The sequence below is a fragment of the Schistocerca americana genome, chromosome 2 (genome assembly GCF_021461395.2).
Source record: "Schistocerca americana isolate TAMUIC-IGC-003095 chromosome 2, iqSchAmer2.1, whole genome shotgun sequence".
NCBI classification, from domain to species: Eukaryota; Metazoa; Arthropoda; class Insecta; order Orthoptera; family Acrididae; genus Schistocerca; species Schistocerca americana.
This window is the reverse complement of record NC_060120.1, coordinates 864,383,217-864,405,534: the sequence shown is the minus strand read 5'-3', so window position 1 is coordinate 864,405,534 and position 22,318 is coordinate 864,383,217. Positions and strand designations below refer to the sequence as shown.

Sequence of the window (22,318 nt, the reverse complement as noted above, 5' to 3'; positions counted from 1 at the left end):
CTATGGCGCATCGTTGATCTGTAAAAAGCGCATGTTTTGGGTAGTGCTCTCATTTAAATACCAAATAATGGCATTTGTGGGTACTCTTTACATAGTGTATGTCGTATAAAGAAAGTTGGATGCTATGTTGTAACAGGGGTACAGTTAGCCAGCCGGAGTGGCCGTGCGGTTCTAGGCGCTACAGTCTGGGGCCGGGCGACCGCTACGGTCGCAGGTTCGAATCCTGCCTCGGGCATAGATGTGTCTGATGTCCTTAGGTTAGTTGGGTTTAATTAGTTTTAAGTTCTAGGGACTGATGACCTCAGAAGTTAAGTCGTATAGTGCTCAGAGCCATTTGAGCCATTTTTTTGGGTACAGTTGATAGTGTTGTAGACTGTGTTGTAGAGTAATAGATAGCAAGATAATATTTTTTCACCTTTTGTTTTCTAAAATATTCTGAGTCTTTATTATTCATTTAATAGAAGTATTACGTGAAAAGTCGATGTTATTTATTATACATAATGTATTTGCAGCAATTCTCGTTGCGAAGGCCAACGACTCGAATATCTTCCCAGTGGCCAGAAAGCTTGACAGCCAGTCTATGTTTGAAGTCTGAAAATAAACACAAGTTATACTCTGGGAATTTAGGGACCGATGACCGTAGCAGCCTGGTCCCTTTAATCCCACAAACCAACCAACAAACTCTGAGAATTTATGCTATTACGGAAACTTTGTGTAAAATATGTTTATGGACTGGCTCATGTTTGCATATTGCCGCTAAATACCAGTATCTTTTATAACAATTGCGAGCAGTTTGAAAACAAACTCCTCTTCCATTCGAATGAGTTTACGAAACAAATCTCGATCTTGAAGTCTTTTTGATGAAGTACATTATTTTAGGTGGTTGGTAGGCCACGCAGCATCGAGAACATGGTTTACGCACGCACAGACTGATGTTAGACACTATACCTTAGCTATACCCAATTTAAAATTAAAAATGAGATGAAAATTTAATTGAGTTAACGAATAACTCCTGCCAGTGTGTATCTCAGATCGTTGTACAGCGTTATACACTGGTCCTCTACCAGAAATTTGCTGTTCAAGCCATCGTCGTGTCCAGAATCTTCTTCGCAATTTTCTCCGTTCTTGTCCAACAATCGCAGGGTGGACGCATCCATTTTCGTAAAGAAACTGCGTGGTTTTCAAGGCGAACAAAGCCGACAACGGCTGCTGGAGAGCGCGAAGAGCGCAAATCACGTTAACCAACTGTGCCGCATGCCGGCGGCACTGTGCCTCGCGAGGTCGAATGTCCCGCCCGCGTCCACGTTAAAGTTAGATGATTCGTCGCATATGGGAACAGCTTTAAGATGGGTCATCCAGGGGCGATCCCAGTCTCTCTTTGGCTCCCCGCAGATGCCGGCACCGTAGCTCAGCGTGTTCGGGCAGAGGGTTAGCTACTCTCTATAACAAAAAACTGAGTGAACGGATCAACAAAGAATCTAAACGGGTGTCATCGGACGTCCGTCCCGAAAAAATTCCACGAATAATATTGAACAAAATGAGATCAACCAAAAAAAAAAAAAAAGACAGAGAGTGGTCAACGCGGCGGAATGCCACGCCAAGGGGCCCGGGTTCGATTCCCGGCTGGGGCAGAAGATTTTCTACGCTCAGGGACTGGGTATTGTGTTGTCCTCATCATTATTTCATCTCCATCTCCGACGTGCAAGTCACCCAATGTGGCGTCGAATGCAGTAAGTACTTGCCCTCGGCGTCTGAACTTCCCCGAATGGGGGACTCCCGGCCCACAATGCCGCACGGTCATTTCCGCTACCAGTCATCTATTCTCCGAGTCCCGGGATCGAATGCTGTTACTGATATTTAACAATGTAATCACTTGCGATCAGTCGAGTGTACTTCAAAATGGTTCAAATGGCTCTGAGCACTATGGGACTTAAACATCTAAGGTCATCAGTCCCCTAGAACTTAGAACTACTTAAACCTAACTAACATAAGGACATCACACACATCCATGCCCGAGGTATCCGACCGTAGTAGTCACGCAGTTCCAGACCGTAGCGCCTAGAAACGCTCGGCCACTCCGGCCGGCCGAGTCTACTTCGATTTAACCACTAGCCCCCTACTCTATATGGGCCTGATCCGCAGTATTTCTAGTATAACCTCTGCAGGTGTTGTACCGAAGACGCCAGTAAGCCTGAGGAGTACGCTCCTCTGCGCTCGTCCAAAGAAGGGCCTGCAGTTCTCGAACCGCAGCCGATGCTGCGATATGCTACAGCGAGAAACTTAACATAAGGATTGATGGTCAGGAAGTAGATGAAATTAAGGAATTTTGCTACCTCGACTGTAAAATAACCAATGATGGACGGAGCATCAAAAGCAGATTAGCATTGGCAAAAAGGGCATTCCTAGCCAAGAGAAGTCTATGAGTATCAAACATAGGCTGCCTGAGGAATAACTTCCTGAGAATATACGTCTGGAGCACAGCATTGTATGGTAGTGAAAGATGGACTGTGGGGAAACCGGAACAGAAGAGAATCGAAACATTTGAGATGTGCTGCTACAGACAAATGTTGAAAATTAGGTGGACTGTTAAGGTAAGGAATGAGGAGGTTCCACGCAGAATCGGAGAGGAGAGGAATATGTGGAAAACACTGGATGATAGGACATCTGTTAAGACATCAGGGACTGACTTCAAGAGGGAGCTGCACAGGGCAAAAACTGATAGGAAGGTAGAGATTGCAATACATCCAGCAGATAATGGAGGATGTAGGTTGCAAGTGCTACGAGGGGCGTTTGAAAAGTCCGTGCGACGTCCGAGAGATGGCACCACCGGCGTGTATCGAGATCATGTTTAGTTAGTAGCATCTTTGGAAAGAACGCACACCAAGTTTCAGCCATATTGGTCTATTTCTTCGTGTTTGGCATTCGTGTGAATCAAGGAAGTCGAGCGATTGTCAAAAAACGGACGAACAAGAATTTCGTGTGGTGATTAAACATTACTTTATGAAAGGCAAAACGCCTCAGAAGACTAAAGAGAAGCTTGATAAACATTACGGTGACTCTGCACGTTCGATTAGAACAATTTATAAGCGGTGTCAAAATTTTCGGAGTGGCAATATGGGCACAAGTGATGCTGAACGTTCTGGACTACCTGTAGAGGTTATGAGTCCAGAAATCATTGATAAAATCCATGATATAGTGATGGATGACAGAAGAGTTAAGGTGCGTGAGATTGCTAGTGCTGTGGACATTTCGAATTAACTGGTTCATAATATTTCGCATAAACATTTGGACATGATTCAAATGGCTCTGAGCACTATGGGATTTAACATCTGAGGTCATCAGTTCCCTAGAACTTAGAACTACTTCAACCTAACTAACCGAAGGACATCACACACACTCATGCCGGAGGCAGGATTCGAACCTGCGACCATAGTGGTCTCGCGGTTCCAGACTTAAGCGCCTACAACCGCTCGGCCACACGGAGCATCCGGGAAATATTATCATTATTATTGACCGTCTAGAGTCCGCTTCAGATAATTGGCCTTTGAGTAGCGTGTAAGTAGTTCTGTATGTTGCTATGGCTAATTTACTGCTCGAACATCGCTGTCGCATGTGTTGGAGGTCATCACTAACGCTTTCCTCCAGCTTTGTTCAAGAGCCCGCAGATTTAATACCAGTGCAGAAAAACCACGAAACAGGCACACCTTTTATGATTTATTTCACCGTAACACATCAGACGGCAGTAAAGATGTTCCGTGCAAATTTCACATTTTTGTCTTGACACATTACAGCACAGATGTCTGCTTCGTTGATATGTCACATATTGAAACCTGTGGTAGATTTATTCTGGTGTTGTTGTCCCTCGACTCTTATAACTGCCATCTGCTTTCTGTACAAATTGTAAATAGCCTTTCGCTCCCTGTATTTTACTTCTGCCACCTTTATTCTATGGTTATGAAATATTGAAATTTACGAAAACAGTCGCGGCTTTCTCGAATCATCATGGATAAAATAATGTGATCGTGTAAAAACTGGCTCACTGGGGGGAGTACGATGATATGCAAGTCCGTGACGAATAAAATTCAATATTGAGATGTTTCTGTGGGTGGCGGTGATCGGATGACATTCAGAAACGTTATAGCCTTCCTTTATTCTCCACGGCGTCGCATTCCACTCGCGGCTCGGAAGTAACCGAATTCTATTTTGATGCAAATGATGGAACTCGTGCCGCAAGCAGTTGAAATTCGTGCCGCCAGGTGGCCGCAGCAGCGCGCGGCTCGAATGCCGCGCAGCAGATGCCAATGTTGGTCGGTAGATGTCGCTCGCGACGCGGCCAGCGTCCCATGAATGTGTGTATCTGCGTAGTGGGGGTGGGTAGGCGGGCAGAGAGCGTGCTTGGGAGACGTGCAAGCATGCGGTAGGTCGCATCAGCTGAGTAGTTTGCCAGCGTCCGTGCCGGCATCAGCTAGTAACTTACTGTGTGGCAGTGTGCTAGTGCGCGCTGCGAGCTGAACGGAGCGTGTGGCGCGGAATAAAGCGCATGTCCGCGCACGTGTGAATACCGCCAGATTCGTATTTAGTTCCAGCCTTCGCGCGTAGCTGTGAATGCGCATTCCAGCTACCGGTCGTCTCCAGTGAATGCTCCGTTTTCTCCCGCCGGCATTGTCGCGTAGTGTTTCTTCCCGAGTTTTTATTTCGGTAGACACCGGCCGGAGAAAATGGCGAAAAGAGAGTTGTGTTCCGTGACAGTGTTGTCATTTCTGTGCATGTGTACCTATGTCGTGTTTGGGAACGCACTCGCGGGTACTGGACAAACGCCCGAAAATGTGGTGACGTCTTGCGCGGCTGTGAAACCGCTCTTCGAAATGAAGAATATATCGGTTGACATACCGGACAAGCCCATAAATGGTAAGTTTCTGCACTGCATTCTTTTGCCTTTTTCGCAACAAGCGCTGACAGTAACGGACAAATTAGCGAAATGCGTCTCATTCCTGACCAGCTGTAGTTCGCAAAGCCGTTAGCATCCCAACAATGAACTAAAGGTGGAGGATTGTTCAAGTACCGGATTTGTATATCCCACTTAGTTCATATATTTTTAATTACATCTTTTTCTGTCAGAGATTATGAAAGAATTCTAACGTCTTTGTATGGACCATTATGTCTTCTATTTCGCCTAAAAGCCACCGTTACCGGCGTTTTGAAGTACGTATATGATGGACGCTTCACGTTGTCTGGAAAACGAAGTGTGTCAGCTTTATTAATATTTATACTGTTGAAATATTTTTGTAAACTCACAGTCATAGCGAAACTACGCAGTCAAGAGACATAGCTGGCTAAAGTTTTAGCAGGGTCTGTCGAAGATTTTCCGTATAAATTACAGTAGTTCAAAGGAAAATGCCCTTTGCATGCTGCTCCTTAAGTTTTTATTTTTATTTTTCTCGTGCAGCCAATTGCGTACAACCATAGTTACTAGGCATCTTCAGTGGATCAGGCGAAACGTGTCTGGATGCACAAAAAAAAAAAAAAAACACTGAATGTGCAACGTGCAAAATGCGTTTTCTTTCGCTCTGGTGTAATTTACATACAGCTCCTGCGAAATTGGCCAACGCTTGTTATTTTTCGTTTTTTGTAGACGACGACAGCTTTGCACACATTTTGACAGGTTGACAAGAAATGCGCTACAAGCTTTGTACGGTTGTTCGCTCTGTAGGAAATGCCATTTGTAGCCTTATTTTTTTGTCCAGTTGCGCACGAGTTGTATCTGATTTTACCAAAGTTTTGTAATCTGGCAAAAATTGCCTTTAACAGAGTGAAACAAGGTTTTAAGCGCCCTTCAAGGTGAGATGTCAGATTTAGTGCTGTATTTAGCATTTTTGTGGTTTATGTCACTGCGATGTTACCAGGAGGTAAACAGAATCTGCTGTTTTGCTGAGAAAATTGCAAAGGACATATGAATTTCATCAGCCTTTCGCGCCTAATTTTCACCGTAAATCGTTCTACACAACGGTTTCCTTTGCAATCTCTTGCAGGTGTCCCCGTGCATTAAGCAGCAGACGGCGTGTCTTCTGTAGCAGGCACACCTGCTCATTCATACAGCAGCAGCTGTCGATGCAACGCACGCAGCGGCTGTGCGAATGCCGCTCTCAGAGCATACCGGCGACCGCACGAGTTAAGCAAGCGGCCATCTGCTAACTCTGAACTGAACTGCTAACCTCGGCTATTTCTTGACCTCGCCCAGCCCGCCGGCCTTCGGCGTTGATTAGCGGAACTTTGGTCTCGCTCGTTTGACCGATATGGATGAAAGACCACCGTCGCCTCGGTTAACGGAAAATGCTTCGACGGGCCGTGCTTCAAACGCGCTATTCAGTTACTGCCTGCACAGGGCACGAACGTTCGTTAACTGTTTGGCAACACGACACCGGAAATTTTGAATGATGCTGTAAAATGTCATTGGAATTGTACAACAACACCATAAAAACTACAAGTTTTTCTGGCTGCCATGACCTACTTCTATGAGTTTGAAAATTAAAGCAGGTAGAATATTTTATGGCATACGATCTTTTTGATGTAATGGCACGAGCTTCAATGCTTGCACCTCGCGTAAACCTTTTCACCTCTTTTAGCGAACTTGTTTGCTTGATCATGGTGCCCTAAACAGTAGAGATAAATTGCTATTCTAGACCAGTCGACCGGTTTCAAATATTTTATACTCGTCCTCACCGACACATTATTTTCAAGCTCGTAAAAATCTTCTCACTATTCTCAGTCATTTTTTAGACCGCATAGTAATTTTAATGTAACTGCTAAGTGAAATTAGTTTTAAATGCTTTTGCCACCTGTAAGCAACAAACGAAATCAGCAGTCTTTTGCGGGGCAAGGCTACATAAAACAAGCGTGTTTCGCAACGTTTAGCATCCAATGCGCAGATATTTACGTTAATGTACGTGGAAGGTGAAAGACTAACCTACAACATGCAATGATAAAGGAACTACAAGGCAGAGTTGCAACTGTTCGTGAAAGGGACTTTTCTATTTTACATATCTCTAGTTTTAATTTTTTCTCCCTTTTTTTTTGTACGCTTACGTGCGAAATCGAAAATCCTGTAAGCTATTTTCGATATATTTACCGATAGGAAACTTTTATCATTCATTCAGTGTCTCTTCGTTTTCTCTGAGCAGTATCTACAAGAAAGGTCCACACGATCAAAGATAGCTCGCAGTTACTGTAGCATTACAAAGAAGCGGACGTAGCAGCTGTGACAAAAAAATTTTTTAAAAAATATAAGAGCTTGTTATGGCGAGCAAATTCCGTAAGTATAAGATTAAAGTTAGTGATAAATGAAGTGCTTGTGTTTATTTTTCATCTGAAAAAAACATACACCCAGGATCGTGTCAATTTTCATAGAGGGAAAAGAAAAAGTTGAAGAAATTAGTTTTGCCGTTCAGGGTGTAATAACACCTTACACTTGTTACAGTTATCTCAAACCGAGACACCCGCGTATTGCATGGTCCTACGGTACACCTTACACTTCTTAGTACATCTCAAACCGAGACACCCGAGTGTCGAATGGTCCTACGGTATATTCGTTTTGGATAACCATGAAAAGTAAGTTTTCCACTTAAATAGAGCTAAATTATTGTATCTTCCTCATGTTTCGCAGAGATTAATTGTAAGGAAAACATTTCTAGCATGCCCTTAAGAGCCGCTCATGGACGGCTGGAACAAAGTCAGGTGCACACTTCCAATCAGGCACTGCCAGCCACTATCGATAGTGACACCTTTAGATTAAATTTTTTCAGTTTTCTTGTGACGATGGTTAAGTGAGAACGGCGTCGAAAACTTTAAGTTCGCAGTGAAGCCCGTCAGGACAAGAAAATGGAGAAAATTTTATTCAAGTATGCTGTCGCCAGAAACTGCTTTTCCATTGACAGCCACAGCACTGTTGACAAAATAAACTTTATGCTGAATATGACGCGGAGTTAGGCCCGTTTCCTTGCTCTCTTGCGTGACTAACTGGCCCTATGTGACTATAAGACAAAAAAACGGCTCTGAGCACTATAGGACTTAACTTCTGAGGTCATCAGTCCCCTAGAACTTAGAACTACTTAAACCTAACTAACCTCAGGACATCACACACATCCATGCCCGAGGCAGGATTCGAACCTGCGACCGTAGCGGTCGCGCGGTTCCAGACTGTAGCGCGTAGAACCGCTCGTCCACCTCGGCCGGTGCTATCCCACGCACCCTGACCGCAATTTTGTACGTCAATCTGGTGATTCAACCTGCTGTGCTGCCATTCATGAGCAGCATTCCAGGAATGTTTTCCAACAGGATAACGCTCGTCCACATGCCGCTGATGTAACGCAACATGCACACATAGTGTTGACATTGAGCCTTGGCCTGCTCGATCAGCATATCTGCCGTCAATCGAGCACGCATGGGACAGCGTTAACCGTCCCTGTATTGACAAAGTGCAACAGGCATAGAATTCCATCCCACAAACAGACATCCAACACCTGCATTACACAAAGCATACATATTTGCATGCGTGCGTTCATCATTCTGTCGGTTATACCACTCATTAATGTACAAGCATTTCACGTTTGCAATGCCTTATGTTGTGCTTACATTAAACTGTGATCTTGCAATATTAATCACTTCAGAATATTACCTAGACAAATGTATTCCCGAAATTTCTTCACTCCACTTTAATTTTTTTGGTGTTACGATTTTTTCTCGCCAGTGTATATAGAAAACTGGGAGCATGGAACAGGCAACCTGCGGTGCGAACAGAACAACTGAACATATACCGTTCCGTACCAACCGTATACCACACATTTTCGCATTAAAAAAAAGGAAAAGGAAAGAAAAACATGGCGAAGAGTAAGTAGGACTCGCCCTCTGAGGGTTGCATATAGACTTGATTATGTATACTGATAGTTCCTCAGTCCTGGGAATCGAAAAGCTCGACAATTTTTGCCTGCTATCAGTATCGATACTGGCAACATACCGGTCCCCGGAACTCCAACACTGTATGAAAATCTCTACAGTATTTCCTGAGACTAGCCAGGAAATACCAAAAGAAGCTAGTGGGATCTTAAGTTTATATATATGAAGAGACAAGACCTAATAACTTGACTACAACTTACATTTTATGTTTGCATGCAGTAATAAATTTCTATTATGTTTTTGACGGAAGATGAATAAAATGTAAGTTCTAAAGGCAAAAATATATTTTTATGTGAAATAATTAACAATTTTCCCTTACTTTTTCCCCTACTTGCACTGGGCTTCTTACCAAATTTCATGATTTTACGTGAGCGGGACATACGTAAAGGTTTTAATGAGTGAGTTGGCGAGTATCGATATATGTGACGTAAATGGCCGTTGGTTGCAGACGTAGAAGCTCGTATGTTTTACACCGCCAAGGGACCGTGACATAAATTTGAACTTGATACGCATACCCGTTCCTGAGAAAAAGAGCTCTTAATAGAGGGACAGACAGACAGGCGGATGAGAAACGACAAAAAACAGCTTTCGGATTTCTTCGTGTACGTATACTGTGAAACCTTGCTTCTTACCAAATATCATGTGTCGAGTTCAACGGGAAGTACGCTATAGGTTTTGATGAGTGAGTTTGCGAGTGTCAAAAGATATCTTTTGATTGCATTGACTTAGAAGCTACCGTTTATTATACCGCAAAGGGACCACAGGCCTTAGTTTGTGACGTAAATTTCAACTTGATACGTCTACCCGTTTGTGAGAAAAAGGGTTCTAACAGTCGGACAGACAGATAGACAACAACAAAGCGATCCTAAAGGGTTCTATTTTTATCGATTGAGGTACGGAACCCTAAAAATGAAATCTGAGTTAATGAGGGCCGGACAAAGGAGGCCCTTGTATATAGGCCTACGTGACGTATTCACTTCCAGGTGCCTGTCGTTTTGATTCTCGCAAGCAAAAACTTACCCACCAGGAGGGACAAGTTTAGCAGTATCGGCAGACGCTAACATTCGGTAGCTGTGCCCAGACAGAGGATTTCGAGTTGTAAACAACACATTCACAGAACAGTAGTGGAAGCTGACACATCTGTTTGCTCAAGAAAGATACAGGCGATTTGACGCATCAGGATGCTGAGTGTCTGCAGATAAGATGCTGCGGATGCCGCGACACTGAGCTCACATCCTGATGGACTGCGGCGGCGAGTTTTGAAATGCGATGAGCCAGCCACGAACGGTTGGCACCGCTGAGCAACCAGCAACCTTCAGGCAGACACCGTCTCCATTCAGTAATCTTCTAGCAACGTAGCGAATGCTTGCTGTTTCGCCAAGAAAACTGTTACGCAGATACAATAGTACGGTAGTTCACAATAGTTAAAAGTTTCTTCCGTTTCATCTACATCCACATCTGTGCTCTACAAAATACCTTACGGTGTGTGGTTGAGGATGCTTACAGTACAATTTCCATTTCCCCCATACCTTGTTACATTCGAGTATTGTGCGTGGGAAGAATGATCGCTAGCAAGATTCCGCGTGCGCTCTACTTTCTCTGATTTTCTCGCCGCTGTTCGTTCGCGAGACATATGTGGACTTCCTGGAACGTGCGCTCTGGCAATTTTAACAGTAGTGCTCTCCGTGATTGCAAAGCGCCTCTCTTGTAATGTCTGCCGCCGTGATGAACATCTCCGCCAGACTGTCGCGCCTACTAAACGTGCTGCTCTTCGGGCATTTCTCTGTTTCTTCTATTAAAGGTCCTTCGCTGATGAGCAGTCGTGACATTGCGCTTGATAGTGGAGGCGAGACAAGAAAAATCAAGAAACGCTCAAAGGGTTTGTCAACCTAGAAGAAGCGTTCGACAATGTAAAATACTGTAAGATGTTCAAAATCCTGAGAAAAATAGGAGTAAGCTATAGGGAAAGACGGGTAATATGCTATATGTACAAGAACCAAGAGAGAACAAGAAGAGCGTAAGGCCAAGAAGAAAGTATTCGGATTAAAAACGGTTTAAGACAGGTATGCAGTATTTCACAGCTATTGTTTAATGTTCACATCGAAGAACCCGTGATGGAAATAAAATTCAAGGTGGAAGGATGACATTGCTATCCTCAGTGAAAGTGGAGAAGAATTACGGAATGTATTGAGTGGAATGAACAGTCTAATGAGTACAAAGTATGGATTGAGAGTAAACCGGAAGAAAACAAAAGTAACGAGAACAGCAAAAAATTGATCATCAAAATTGCTGATCACTATGTAGACAAGTTCATTCTTCTACCTCAAAGCAAAATAACCCATGACGAACGAAGCAAGGAGGACATAAAAAGCAGACTAACAGAGACAAAGAGATTATTAAAGACCAAGAGAAATCTACCGGTGACAAACATAGGCCTCTATTTGAGGAATAAATTTTTCAGAAAGTATGTTTAGAACACAGCATTTTATGGTACTGGATTATGGACTGTGATAAAATCAGAACAGAAGAAAAAGGAAGCGTTTGAGACTGGGTGCTGCAGAAGAATATTGAAAACTAAGTGGGATGATAAGGAAAGAGTAGGTATGTAGGAAGCATTCAGGCACACAAAGTGTGTCATCGATGACATAGTACGATTTCCTCACCCACCATCCCCTCCTCTGTCTGACAAAGGCCAATTACTCGGTGTATAAAATGGCGTGAAATTCAGATTTCGGTGGCAAATTAAAAATAGCTCAGCTGTGCTAATGATGTTCCTATGGAAGCAGGACTGATGTCCTAGGTATGAATTGGTGGAAATGCAAGATGGTGCATTGTCGTGCTGGCTGACTTGGAGAACTGGATCTGGCTCTATGATGTCAAATCCAAGGCTTGTAATACTGGCACAGTCCTAGTATGACATCAGATCCAAGGTGGTGGACCTGGAATACAAGACGGTGATCGAACTTCGCAACCAGGGCGTAATGACACTGCTTTATGATGTCAGAATCCAAGACTTGGAATATTGGCACTACCTCTATGACGTCACTATCCAGCTCAGACCTACAGAGGTATTTTTGACAATGTAAGATTCTGGCATTCTGGCCCAGTCTTGACATAATGGGACAGGTTCTCTGACGCCAGAATCTAAGTTCTGAAATCCTGGCACTATGCCATCAGAGACAAAGAATGTCTGTGCTGATCCACTTGAGGTAATTTGCAAAGCTATTATTCAGTGAGAGGTGTATCATCACTGCTTCTCCTGACTCTAAGTTCAGATCTCTCCACTTTAAGCAAACACCTGTGAAAGTACCCTATGGACACGTTGTTGCCCGAGGTAGCTGACCGTGTCCGAGCTAACACTTAACTGGACGCCGACCGGACCGTGGCGGCAATGAGCTAACCCCATTTTCGTGATGGCGAATTTCTTGACCGCCATACCGTTTGAGAATTCCACTATACCCACTTTTTGTAGAGGAAGGCAATGTAATAGTTCTGACATTGCATAGCTGGAACAGTCTTGATGGTGCCGCACCGCATGACCTAAGTTAAAGTGACAGGAAACGTGAAACCTGCACGTATGTTCTGCTTGGAAATTGAAAATCAAGAGATATGGATTACTTATTTAATGTATCCGTTGCAGACAGATGTGTCTACCTATTGTAAAAAAAAATCGAACGCTTTATGTAGATGTGTGTGTCTGCACGAATGTGTCCATAGTGTGACCTGAGGTAAAATGGCAGGGAAATTTCAAATGCAAACACCGCACGTAATTAGACGCTTTACATGCAACATTCATCACAAAAAATGAGTGTTCGGGATGGATGACTCGCTGTTAAAACAAGCAGTAAGATATATTGCTCGCGGCAAAGCTCCAGTTTTGGTATGGAATCCTCATTCTTCCGTTTGAGAAGTCTGCTGTAGCACGCTAAAATAACCTATGTCGGCCGCGGTGGTCTAGCGGTTCTAGGCGCGCAGTCCGGAACCGCGCGACTGCTACGGTCGCAGGTTCGAATCCTGCCTCGGGCATGGATGTGTGTGATGTCCTTAGGTTAATTAGGTTTAAGTAGTTCTAAGTCTAGGGGACTGATGACCACAGATGTTAAGTCCCATAGTGCTCAGAGCCATTTGAACCATTTTTTTTAACCTATAACCCACGTGTGACTGACTTCCATAGTTGGAGCAGCCCTGAAGGCTGCAGCACACGACTTAATTTAAAATGATGGGAACCACGAAACCTGCACATACGGAAATAGAAATATCAAGAGGTGTGCAGTACTCATCCTAGCATTGGACACTTGTGAGGTGGTTCAGAGGCCATAAAGTTAGGTTCAGGTACCATGCTTGTAAAATTCATTACAAAAAATTTGTGGAATGGGTAGCGGCTATTTCATCGGCAGGAAAATAGTCATCCGCCACAGAACCATGAAATACAAGAACTTGTACTTACCAGACATGTAGAAATAAAATTTGAGAGCTAAACGCGTTTATATGAAGTAACAATCAAAATTGCAAAATCGCGGTAGATACATAAGACAGAGAAGAATGGTACTTTTTACGAGAGTATCGGTCTCTAACCATTTTGCGCGACATATTTCATGACGAAAAAACTCAACTACCTTTAGAACAGACTCCACCGCCAACTGACGGTAGATGACTGTAGCTATCGACGACGACACAGCACAGACCACCACCACCATCAGGTAGAGGGAATATGAGAAACAGGATAGGAACAGTTCCACCTTTATTTAAACAAACGTCACTGCAACCGCAGCTGTAGCTGTCGTCAGTTGATCGGCGTGTCACCCGACGCTGGGATGACGCCGCCACCCCCAGAGACCATACCGCACTATCACACCATCTCCATCATCAAAATGTTGACAAACACCTTCATCTGAATGTCGTGGGGCGCCGCTTTCTCCTGCGAGAGACTGTTCTGCAGCATCCAGCGCCACTTCGCAGAACTAAGAATGCAGACTGGTGTTTGCCAGTGTCTTGTTGCCTGTACGGACTGGTACCTTGACACATCACGCTACATTATTTGTCACTTAAGAACTGTACGACGTCCAATTTCGCTTCAAGGTCTTTACGACCTGCAGGCTACCACCTTGAGTGCCTTCAATGCTCTGCGGTCCCGTCTCGGCACGCTTTCACCATCAACAGTACCACACAGTGCATCTATGTGAGATTCTTGAGCGTTTGAGGCATCCACTGTTTACCGTTGCCCGCAATCCAGATGTGTGTGGCTAGTGTAAAAATTAATCATTTTATGCAGATGTCGATCTGCGTCATACTGCTGGAGATGGCAGTTCACCTCCCACGTCCCCTCCTCCAGGTGACGTTTCATCAGTTCAGTGAAGTGTAATTGCGTCCATTCTTGTAGAGAGAACATGTCAATGCACAAGTCTCAGCCTATTGTAAAAAATGAACACTTTATGCGGATGTACGCGCTTCTGTAGAGTAAAACTGAAGTGAGAAAGCCTCTCACCGATTTGTGCAATCCAGATATACATGGCTTCTGTAAAAACTGATCACTTTATGCAGATATGTGTCTACGTTGTATAGGGCTGAAGATGAACGTTCACACCTCATAAAGCCTACAAGAGATGCACAACCTGACGTCATCCTTACAGCAAACACGTATTTAAATAGCATCACCCACTCACCTTTACTTTAAAAGACTCTGTAACGCACATACGCTACTTAAACATGTAAGCTACACTCCTGGAAATTGAAATACGAACACCGTGAATTCATTGTCCCAGGAAGGGGAAACTTTATTGACACACTCCTGGGGTCAGATACATCACATGATCACACTGACAGAACCACAGGCACATAGACACAGGCAACAGAGCATGCACAATGTCGGCACTAGTACAGTGTATATCCACCTTTCGCAGCAATGCAGGCTGCTATTCTCCCATGGAGACGATCGTAGAGATGCTGGATGTAGTCCTGTGGAACGGCTTGCCATGCCATTTCCACCTGGCGCCTCAGTTGGACCAGCGTTCGTGCTGGACGTGCAGACCGCGTGAGACGACGCTTCATCCAGTCCCAAACATGCTCAATGGAGGACAGATCCGGAGATCTTGCTGGCCAGGGTAGTTGACTTACACCTTCTAGAGCACGTTGGGTGGCACGGGATACATGCGGAAGTGCATTGTCCTGTTGGAACAGCAAGTTCCCTTGCCGGTCTAGGAATGGTAGAACGATGGGTTCGATGACGGTTTGGATGTACCGTGCACTATTCAGTGTCCCCTCGACGATCACCAGTGGTGTACGGCCAGTGTAGGAGATCGCTCCCCACACCATGATGCCGGGTGTTGGCCCTGTGTGCCTCGGTCGTATGCAGTCCTGATTGTGGCGCTCACCTGCATGGCGCCAAACACGCATACGACCATCATTGGCACCAAGGCAGAAGCTACTCTCATCGCTGAAGACGACACGTCTCCATTCGTCCCTCCATTCACGCCTGTCGCGACACCACTGGAGGCTGGCTGCACGATGTTGGGGCGTGAGCGGAAGACGGCCTAACGGTGTGCGGGACCGTAGCCCAGCTTCATGGAGACGGTTGCGAATGGTCCTCGCCGATACCCCAGGAGCAACAGTGTCCCTAATTTGCTGGGAAGTGGCGGTGCGGTCCCCTACGGCACTGCGTAGGATCCTACGGTCTTGGCGTGCATCCGTGCGTCGCTGCGGTCCGGTCCCAGGTCGACGGGCACGTGCACCTTCCGCCGACCGCTGGCGACAACATCGATGTACTGTGGAGACCTCACGCCCCACGTGTTGAGCAATTCGGCGGTACGTCCACCCGGCCTCCCGCATGCCCACTATACGCCCTCGCTCAAAGTCCGTCAACTGCACATACGGTTCACGTCCACGCTGTCGCGGCATGCTACCAGTGTTGAAGACTGCGATGGAGCTCCGTATGCCACGGCAAACTGGCTGACACTGACGGCGGCGGTGCACAAATGCTGCGCAGCTAGCGCCATTCGACGGCCAACACCGCGGTTCCTGGTGTGTCCGCTGCGCCGTGCGTGTGATCATTGCTTGTACAGCCCTCTCGCAGTGTCCGGAGCAAGTATGGTGGGTCTGACACACCGGTGTCAATGTGTTCTTTTTTCCATTTCCAGGAGTGTATAATGGTAGTATAGTATTGCAACAGTTAATATGTTATCACAGTGTATGGTGTACAAAACATAACCCTACAACGACGTAAAACATGAAGAGCCGCTAACATTAATCATACAATAGAAAAAAAGTTAATCTTCGATGTAAATGTGGTGATATCATTATAGAGATTGAATACGGAAACTAAGTACAACAGATGTAAAAATAACATAGATTTATTGTTAAATAGTTTACAGTTACATTCCAAATCTTACTACAACTTTTGCAGTCCGCAGCTCGTGGTCTCGCGGTCGCTTTCTCGCTCCCCAAGCACGGGTTCCCGGGCCGGAGATTTTCACCTGCCTCAGGATGACTGGGTGTTTGTCTTGTCCTCATCATTTCATCATTCATGAAAGTGGCGAGATTGGGCGGAGCAAAGGTTGGGAATTTGTTCGGGCGTTGATAACCCCGCAGTTGAGCGTCCCACAAACCAAACATCATCATCATCATCATACAACTGATGCATCTAAAACTGATGTATCGTCTTCATCATTAGAATGTGCAACAACATGTGAAATGATTAGATCAAACCTAGAGCCAACTAGTTATTCAGATAATAACATTGCACGAAAACATCTACAAATCGGCAGCAGCGCGCATAATGACGTGCTTAACAAACCAGGGCGTGAATGCTTACACAGCACTTAAAAATACACAATACCTGTGGCAGAATATTTCACTCTATACTCACAGTGTCGTGCTGCATCATCCTCATCGGAAGATATGGTGGTGATGTGTCCATCGTCATAACGGTTCTCATCAGATGATCTCTAGATGAGGTGTCCATCATCTTAATCGTCTGCAGCTGTGTTCAAAATGGTTCAAATGGCTCTGAGAACTATGGGACTTAACTGCTGAGGTCATCAGTCTCCTAGAACTTAGAACTACTTAAACCTAACTAACCTAAGGACATCACACACATCCATGCCCGAGGCAGGATTCGAACCTGCTATCGAAGCGGTGGCGCGGCTCCAGACCGTAGCGCCTAGAACCGCTCGGCCACCCCGGCCGGCCTGCAACTGTGTGGGTACATTTAAAAAATGAACAGTAACACCCACTTCGTCACCAATTGCACATGTAAATAAATACACACTTTAACAACTGCGATATCAAATATATATATACACACTGCTCACTAAAAACATACTTACCTTGTGGTGGTGGCAAGTAAGCTTATCATTTCAGCATCCTCTAATGTTGCACTCTCCGCTCACCGCCACTCTTCAAATGATATCCCGCTCACAAATGCACTTACATCAGTTATGGAGATAACGAAACGATATCTCATCAAAAATTCACATGTAACTTCATCATAATTAACAGCAACGACGTAGGTAAATAAATAATAAACATAAACACTCCTGATATCAAGCAAACTCAATACTCACGGTGCATTTCCTGATCATAGTCTGACATGTCAAAAAAATGATCCAAGTCCCCAAGTACCTCAGCCGCGCGGGCTTTGCAACGCCTGCCTCCAGCGGCCGCGCTGTTGGGTCTCAGCATTGTCTTCATTTTTCAAAGACGACTGAATGAACAGAACTTGAGCTCGAGACTTATATACAGGCACAACTAAGGGGTGAGACGTAATCTTACGATCCATAACACTCAGCTCAGGTCATGCTGTCCGATACACTCCCAAAAACTTTTTTGACATAATATTTCTAACCAACGGACACAATACTTCCACATCGCACTAGGCCCACTTTACCATACTTTGGCACAACGCTACACTCTTACACGATGATAAAATCAGAAAGCTCTCCACGACAGGTGATGTCGAACAAATCTTCCAAACCCCGTACACTAACGTAAGCAACAAAATGATACCTAAACATTCTTCAGGCACTGGTTACTAGGTTCACGTAAGCTTCACACCCCATTGGGAGCCACTGACCCTCTTAACACGGTGATAAATTCACAAAGCCACACGTTCAACACGCCAGGTAATGCTGCAGAAACTTTCCAAACAACGTTACACTATCGTACAGAGCATAATCAGATATCCCTTTTAGAACAGAGGTTTCCTGAGAACCCTCCAATACTATCGTAGTAACGCTACGTAGAGAAATTCCGAAACAGACTTTTATCAATAAGTATATGAAACCAAACGTCTAAGTGATAGATTTCTGGTACAACTTCATCCAACAACTCACTCATAAATGCTAGAAAGGCTACAATATTTCTGCATGAAGCTTACGATGGCAGGCAGGAAGGCCACATGTGTAGACGAATCAATTTTGCAGCGCCTCCTTCTAATTTATCTGGCATGGTATTAGCGGTTCTTGTAGCAGTACACTGATTGCATAGATTCAAATAGCAGGTCCCATGGCGAATCCGGAGAGCTGATTCTTACTACAGGTTGCAATAGGTCTCCAAAAAGCTGTTGCAGAAGAACATTCATAACCATGGATACTGAGCTACACGTATCACACCCTCTTTTGACGGGAGTGAGTATTGTTCTTTAACTAATACTGATTTTCACTGTAGGTGATCTAGGGTGTCTTTGACTAGTAATCAAAACGTCCTCGGGCCCAGGTTCGACCCCCGCAATGCTTAAATTTTGAATAAAAATTATTAGTAACGGCGGCCGAAGACTTCTGGCATAAGAAATCACCCTCATTCTGCCAACGGTCTTGTCAAAGAGGGGAGGAGCGGACAGAGGTTGGGGGCACTCTCTTGCCGTTAGTGGGAGAAACTGCCTCTAAAGGCGGAAGAATCTACAATGATCAACGGCATGGGGATACAGCAGGCAATGGAAGCAATGCATTAAAAACACATCGTGTGTATGCACAGGACTCGTGGCCTGTATTTGAAAAAGTGCGAAAATGATTTCTCTACAGGCAAAAGATTCCGAAATAATCCCTCATTCGAATCTCTTCGGAGGGGACTGCCAAGAGGGAGATGACCATGAGAAAAAGACTGCATAACCAGCGAAAGGATAACATTCTGCAAGTCGGGGCGTGGAATTTCAGAATGTGGCAGGGAAGGTAGAAAATACGAAAGGGAAATGCAAAGGCTCAATTTGAAGACGAAAAGGTAAAAAAGTATATAAGGATACTGGACGGGGAATTCAGCACGTAAAGGGAAATGTAAATCTAGTAGCTATGGGGGCTGTAATGCGGTTGTAGGGGAAGGAGTAAAAGAAACGGTTACGAGAGAATATGGGCTTGTGACTAGGAATGAGAGAGGAGAGAGGCTGATTGAGTTCTGCAATAAATTTCAGCTAGTAATAGCGAATACCCTGTTCGAGAATCACAAGAGGAAGAGAGATATTTGTAAAAGGAGAAGTTGGAAAGGAAAATTTAGGTACAAAGAAGGCAACTGCGAAGAAACCACGAGTAACAGAAGAAATATTTCAGCTGATCGATGAAAGAAGGAAGTACAAAAATGTTCAGTGAAAGTGAGAATGCAGAAATACAAGTAGCTTAATAATGAAATGAATAGGAAATACATGGAAGCCGGCCGGAGTGGCCGAGCGGTTCTGGGCGCTACAGTCTGGAGCCGAGCGACCGCTACGGTCGCAGGTTCGAATCCTGCCTCGGGCATGGATGTGTGTGATGTCCTTAGGTTAGTTAGGTTTAAGTAGCTCTAAGTTCTAGGCGACTGATGACCTTAGAAGTTAAGTCGCATAGTGCTCAGAGCCAGCCAAATACATGGAAGCTAAGTTGAAATGGCCTCATAAAAAATGTGAAGAAATCGAAAAAGAAATGATTGTTGGAAGGACTTACTCATCATATAGGTAAGGCAAAACAGTCTTCAGTGAAATTAAAAGCAAAGATGGTAATATTAAGAGTGCAATGGGAATTCCACTGTCAAATGCAGAGGAGAGAGCGGGAGGTGGGAAGAGTACTCTGAAGGCCTCTATGATGGGAAAGATTTGTTTGATGTGGTATAAGAAATGGAGTCGACTCAGAAGAGATAGGAGATCCAGTATTAGAATCAGAATTTAAGAGAGCTTTGGAAGACTTAAGATGGAATAGGGCAGAAGGGGTAGATAACATTCCATCTGAATTTCTAAAATCATTGGGGGAAATGGCAACGAAACGACTATTCACTTGGTGTGTAGAACATATAAGTCTGGCGATGTACCATCTGACTTTCGGAAAAGTATCATCCAAACAATTCCTAAGACTGCAAGAACTGACAAGTGCGAGAATGATCGCACAATCTTCTTAACAGCTCTTACATCCAAGTTGTTGGCAAGAATAATATGCAGAAGAATGGGAAAAAATGAGGATGTGTTAGGTGACGATCAGTTTGGCGTTAGGAAAGGTAAAGGCAGCAGAGAGGTAGTTCTGACGTTGCGGTTGATAATGGAAGCAAGACTAAAGATCTGACGACGTGGGAAAAGCGTTCGACAGTATCAAATGATGCGAGATGTTCGAAATTATGGGAAAAATAGAGGTAAGCAATAGGGAAAGACGGGTAATACACAACATGTATAAGAACCAAGAGGGAATAATAAGAGTGGAAGACCGAGAACGAAATGCTCGTATTAAAAAGGGTATAATCATCTGTTCGCCGCGCGGTTTGAGGCGCCGTGTGACGGACTGCGCGGCCCCTCCCGTCGGAGGTTCGAGTGCTCCCTCGGGCATGAGTGTGTGTGTTATTCTTAGCATAAGTTAGTTTAAGTAGTGTGTAAGTCTAGGGACCGATGACCTCAGCAGTTAGGTCCCAAAAAAAGATAAAATAATCTGTTGAATGTAAACACCGAAAAAGCAGTGATGGAAATGAAAGAAAGAGAGGCTCAAGAATGAAACTAAAATTCAAGGTGAATGATAAGATTCGCTTATGACATTGCTATCCTCAATGAAAGTGAAGAAGTCCTTATTTTGAAGAAGAAATTTCTGAGAGTGTACCTTTGGAGCATAGCATTGTATGGTAGTGAAGCAACGACAGTTGGAAAACTGGAACAGAAGAAAATCGAAGCATTTGAGATGTGGTGCTACAGAAGAATGTTGAAAAGTAGGTGGACTGATAAGGTAAGGAATGAGGAGATTTTGCACAGAATCAGAGAGGAAAGGAATATATGGAAAACACTTGCAAGATGAAGGAATATGATGATACGATGTCTGTTAAGACATCCGGGAATAACTTCGATGGTACTAGATACTGTTATAGACGGTAAAAACTGTAGAGGAAGACAGAGATTGGAATACATCCATCAAATAACTGAAGACATAGATTGCAAGTGGTACTATGAAATGAAGAGGCTGCTCAGGAGAGGAATATATGACGGGCCGCATCAAACCACTCAAAAGACAGGAGACTCAAAATAAAAATAATAACAAACGTATCGTGTATTCGTAAGTGTTGTGTAAACATTCATGCTCTGGTATGTTAATACGTCGTTATCTAGACTGCTGCCGCGCGGGATTAGCCGAGCGGTCTCAGGGCGCTGCAGCCATGGACTGTGCGGCTGGTCTCGGCGGAGGTTCGAGTCCTCCCTCGGGCATGGGTGTGTGTGTTTCTCCTTAGGATAATTTAGGTTAAGTAATGTGTAAGCTTTGGGACTGATGACCTTAGCAGTTAAGTCCCATAAGATTTCACACATATTTTTCTACGCTGCTGCTGGTGTTTTTGATGTGTCCCTGCTGTGTTATTGTGAATGAATAGTTGGATATAGGTTCGATGTAATCATTTTACACGTTGCAGGTTACAGTGATAATGGTGACGATGTCGATATATCAGCTTTAGATGCATAAGCTGTAGTAAGCTACGAAATTTAAATTTATTTAACAATAAATGTATGCCATATTTTACATCTCTTGTATTTAGTTTCCATATCCATTTACTATGCAGATACTACGTTTACATCGAAGCTTAACTTTTTTTATTAGGATATGTGTGAGTATGATTGACCTTAGGGGCTTCTCAGGTGACGTTTGGTGGCCTTGCACCGTTCATTGTGGTGCGATCTTATACCGCCGTTATAGCGTAAATGTTTAAACAGCGCATGTGAGTTACAGAATTTGTAAAGTAAAGGTGACTGGATGATGCTATTTGAACGTGTGTTGGCTTGTGAGGTTGAGGTCATGCTTAGTGTCTCTTGTAGATTTATGACGGGTAATTGTCATCTCCAGCCCTATACAATATAGACACACATCTGCAAAAAATGATCGATTTTGACAGTAGCTAGACACACCTGGAATGCACGCAGCGGTGAGTACCGCTTGCCTCAACGTCTCGAGAGCCA

At 44.3% G+C, this 22,318-nt stretch overlaps 1 protein-coding gene across 1 annotated transcript in view; it reads left to right on the top strand.

The window, feature by feature from the left end:
• Positions 1 to 4,383: 4,383 nt before the first annotated feature.
• LOC124592341 (division abnormally delayed protein-like) overlaps positions 4,384 to 22,318 on the top strand; it is a 610,377-nt gene continuing 592,442 nt past the window's right edge. The window contains exon 1 of the mRNA XM_047131825.1: positions 4,384 to 4,908. Coding sequence (XP_046987781.1) covers positions 4,719 to 4,908 — 190 coding nt within the window. The 5' untranslated portion in view covers positions 4,384 to 4,718. The remainder of the gene's footprint in view (positions 4,909 to 22,318) is intronic.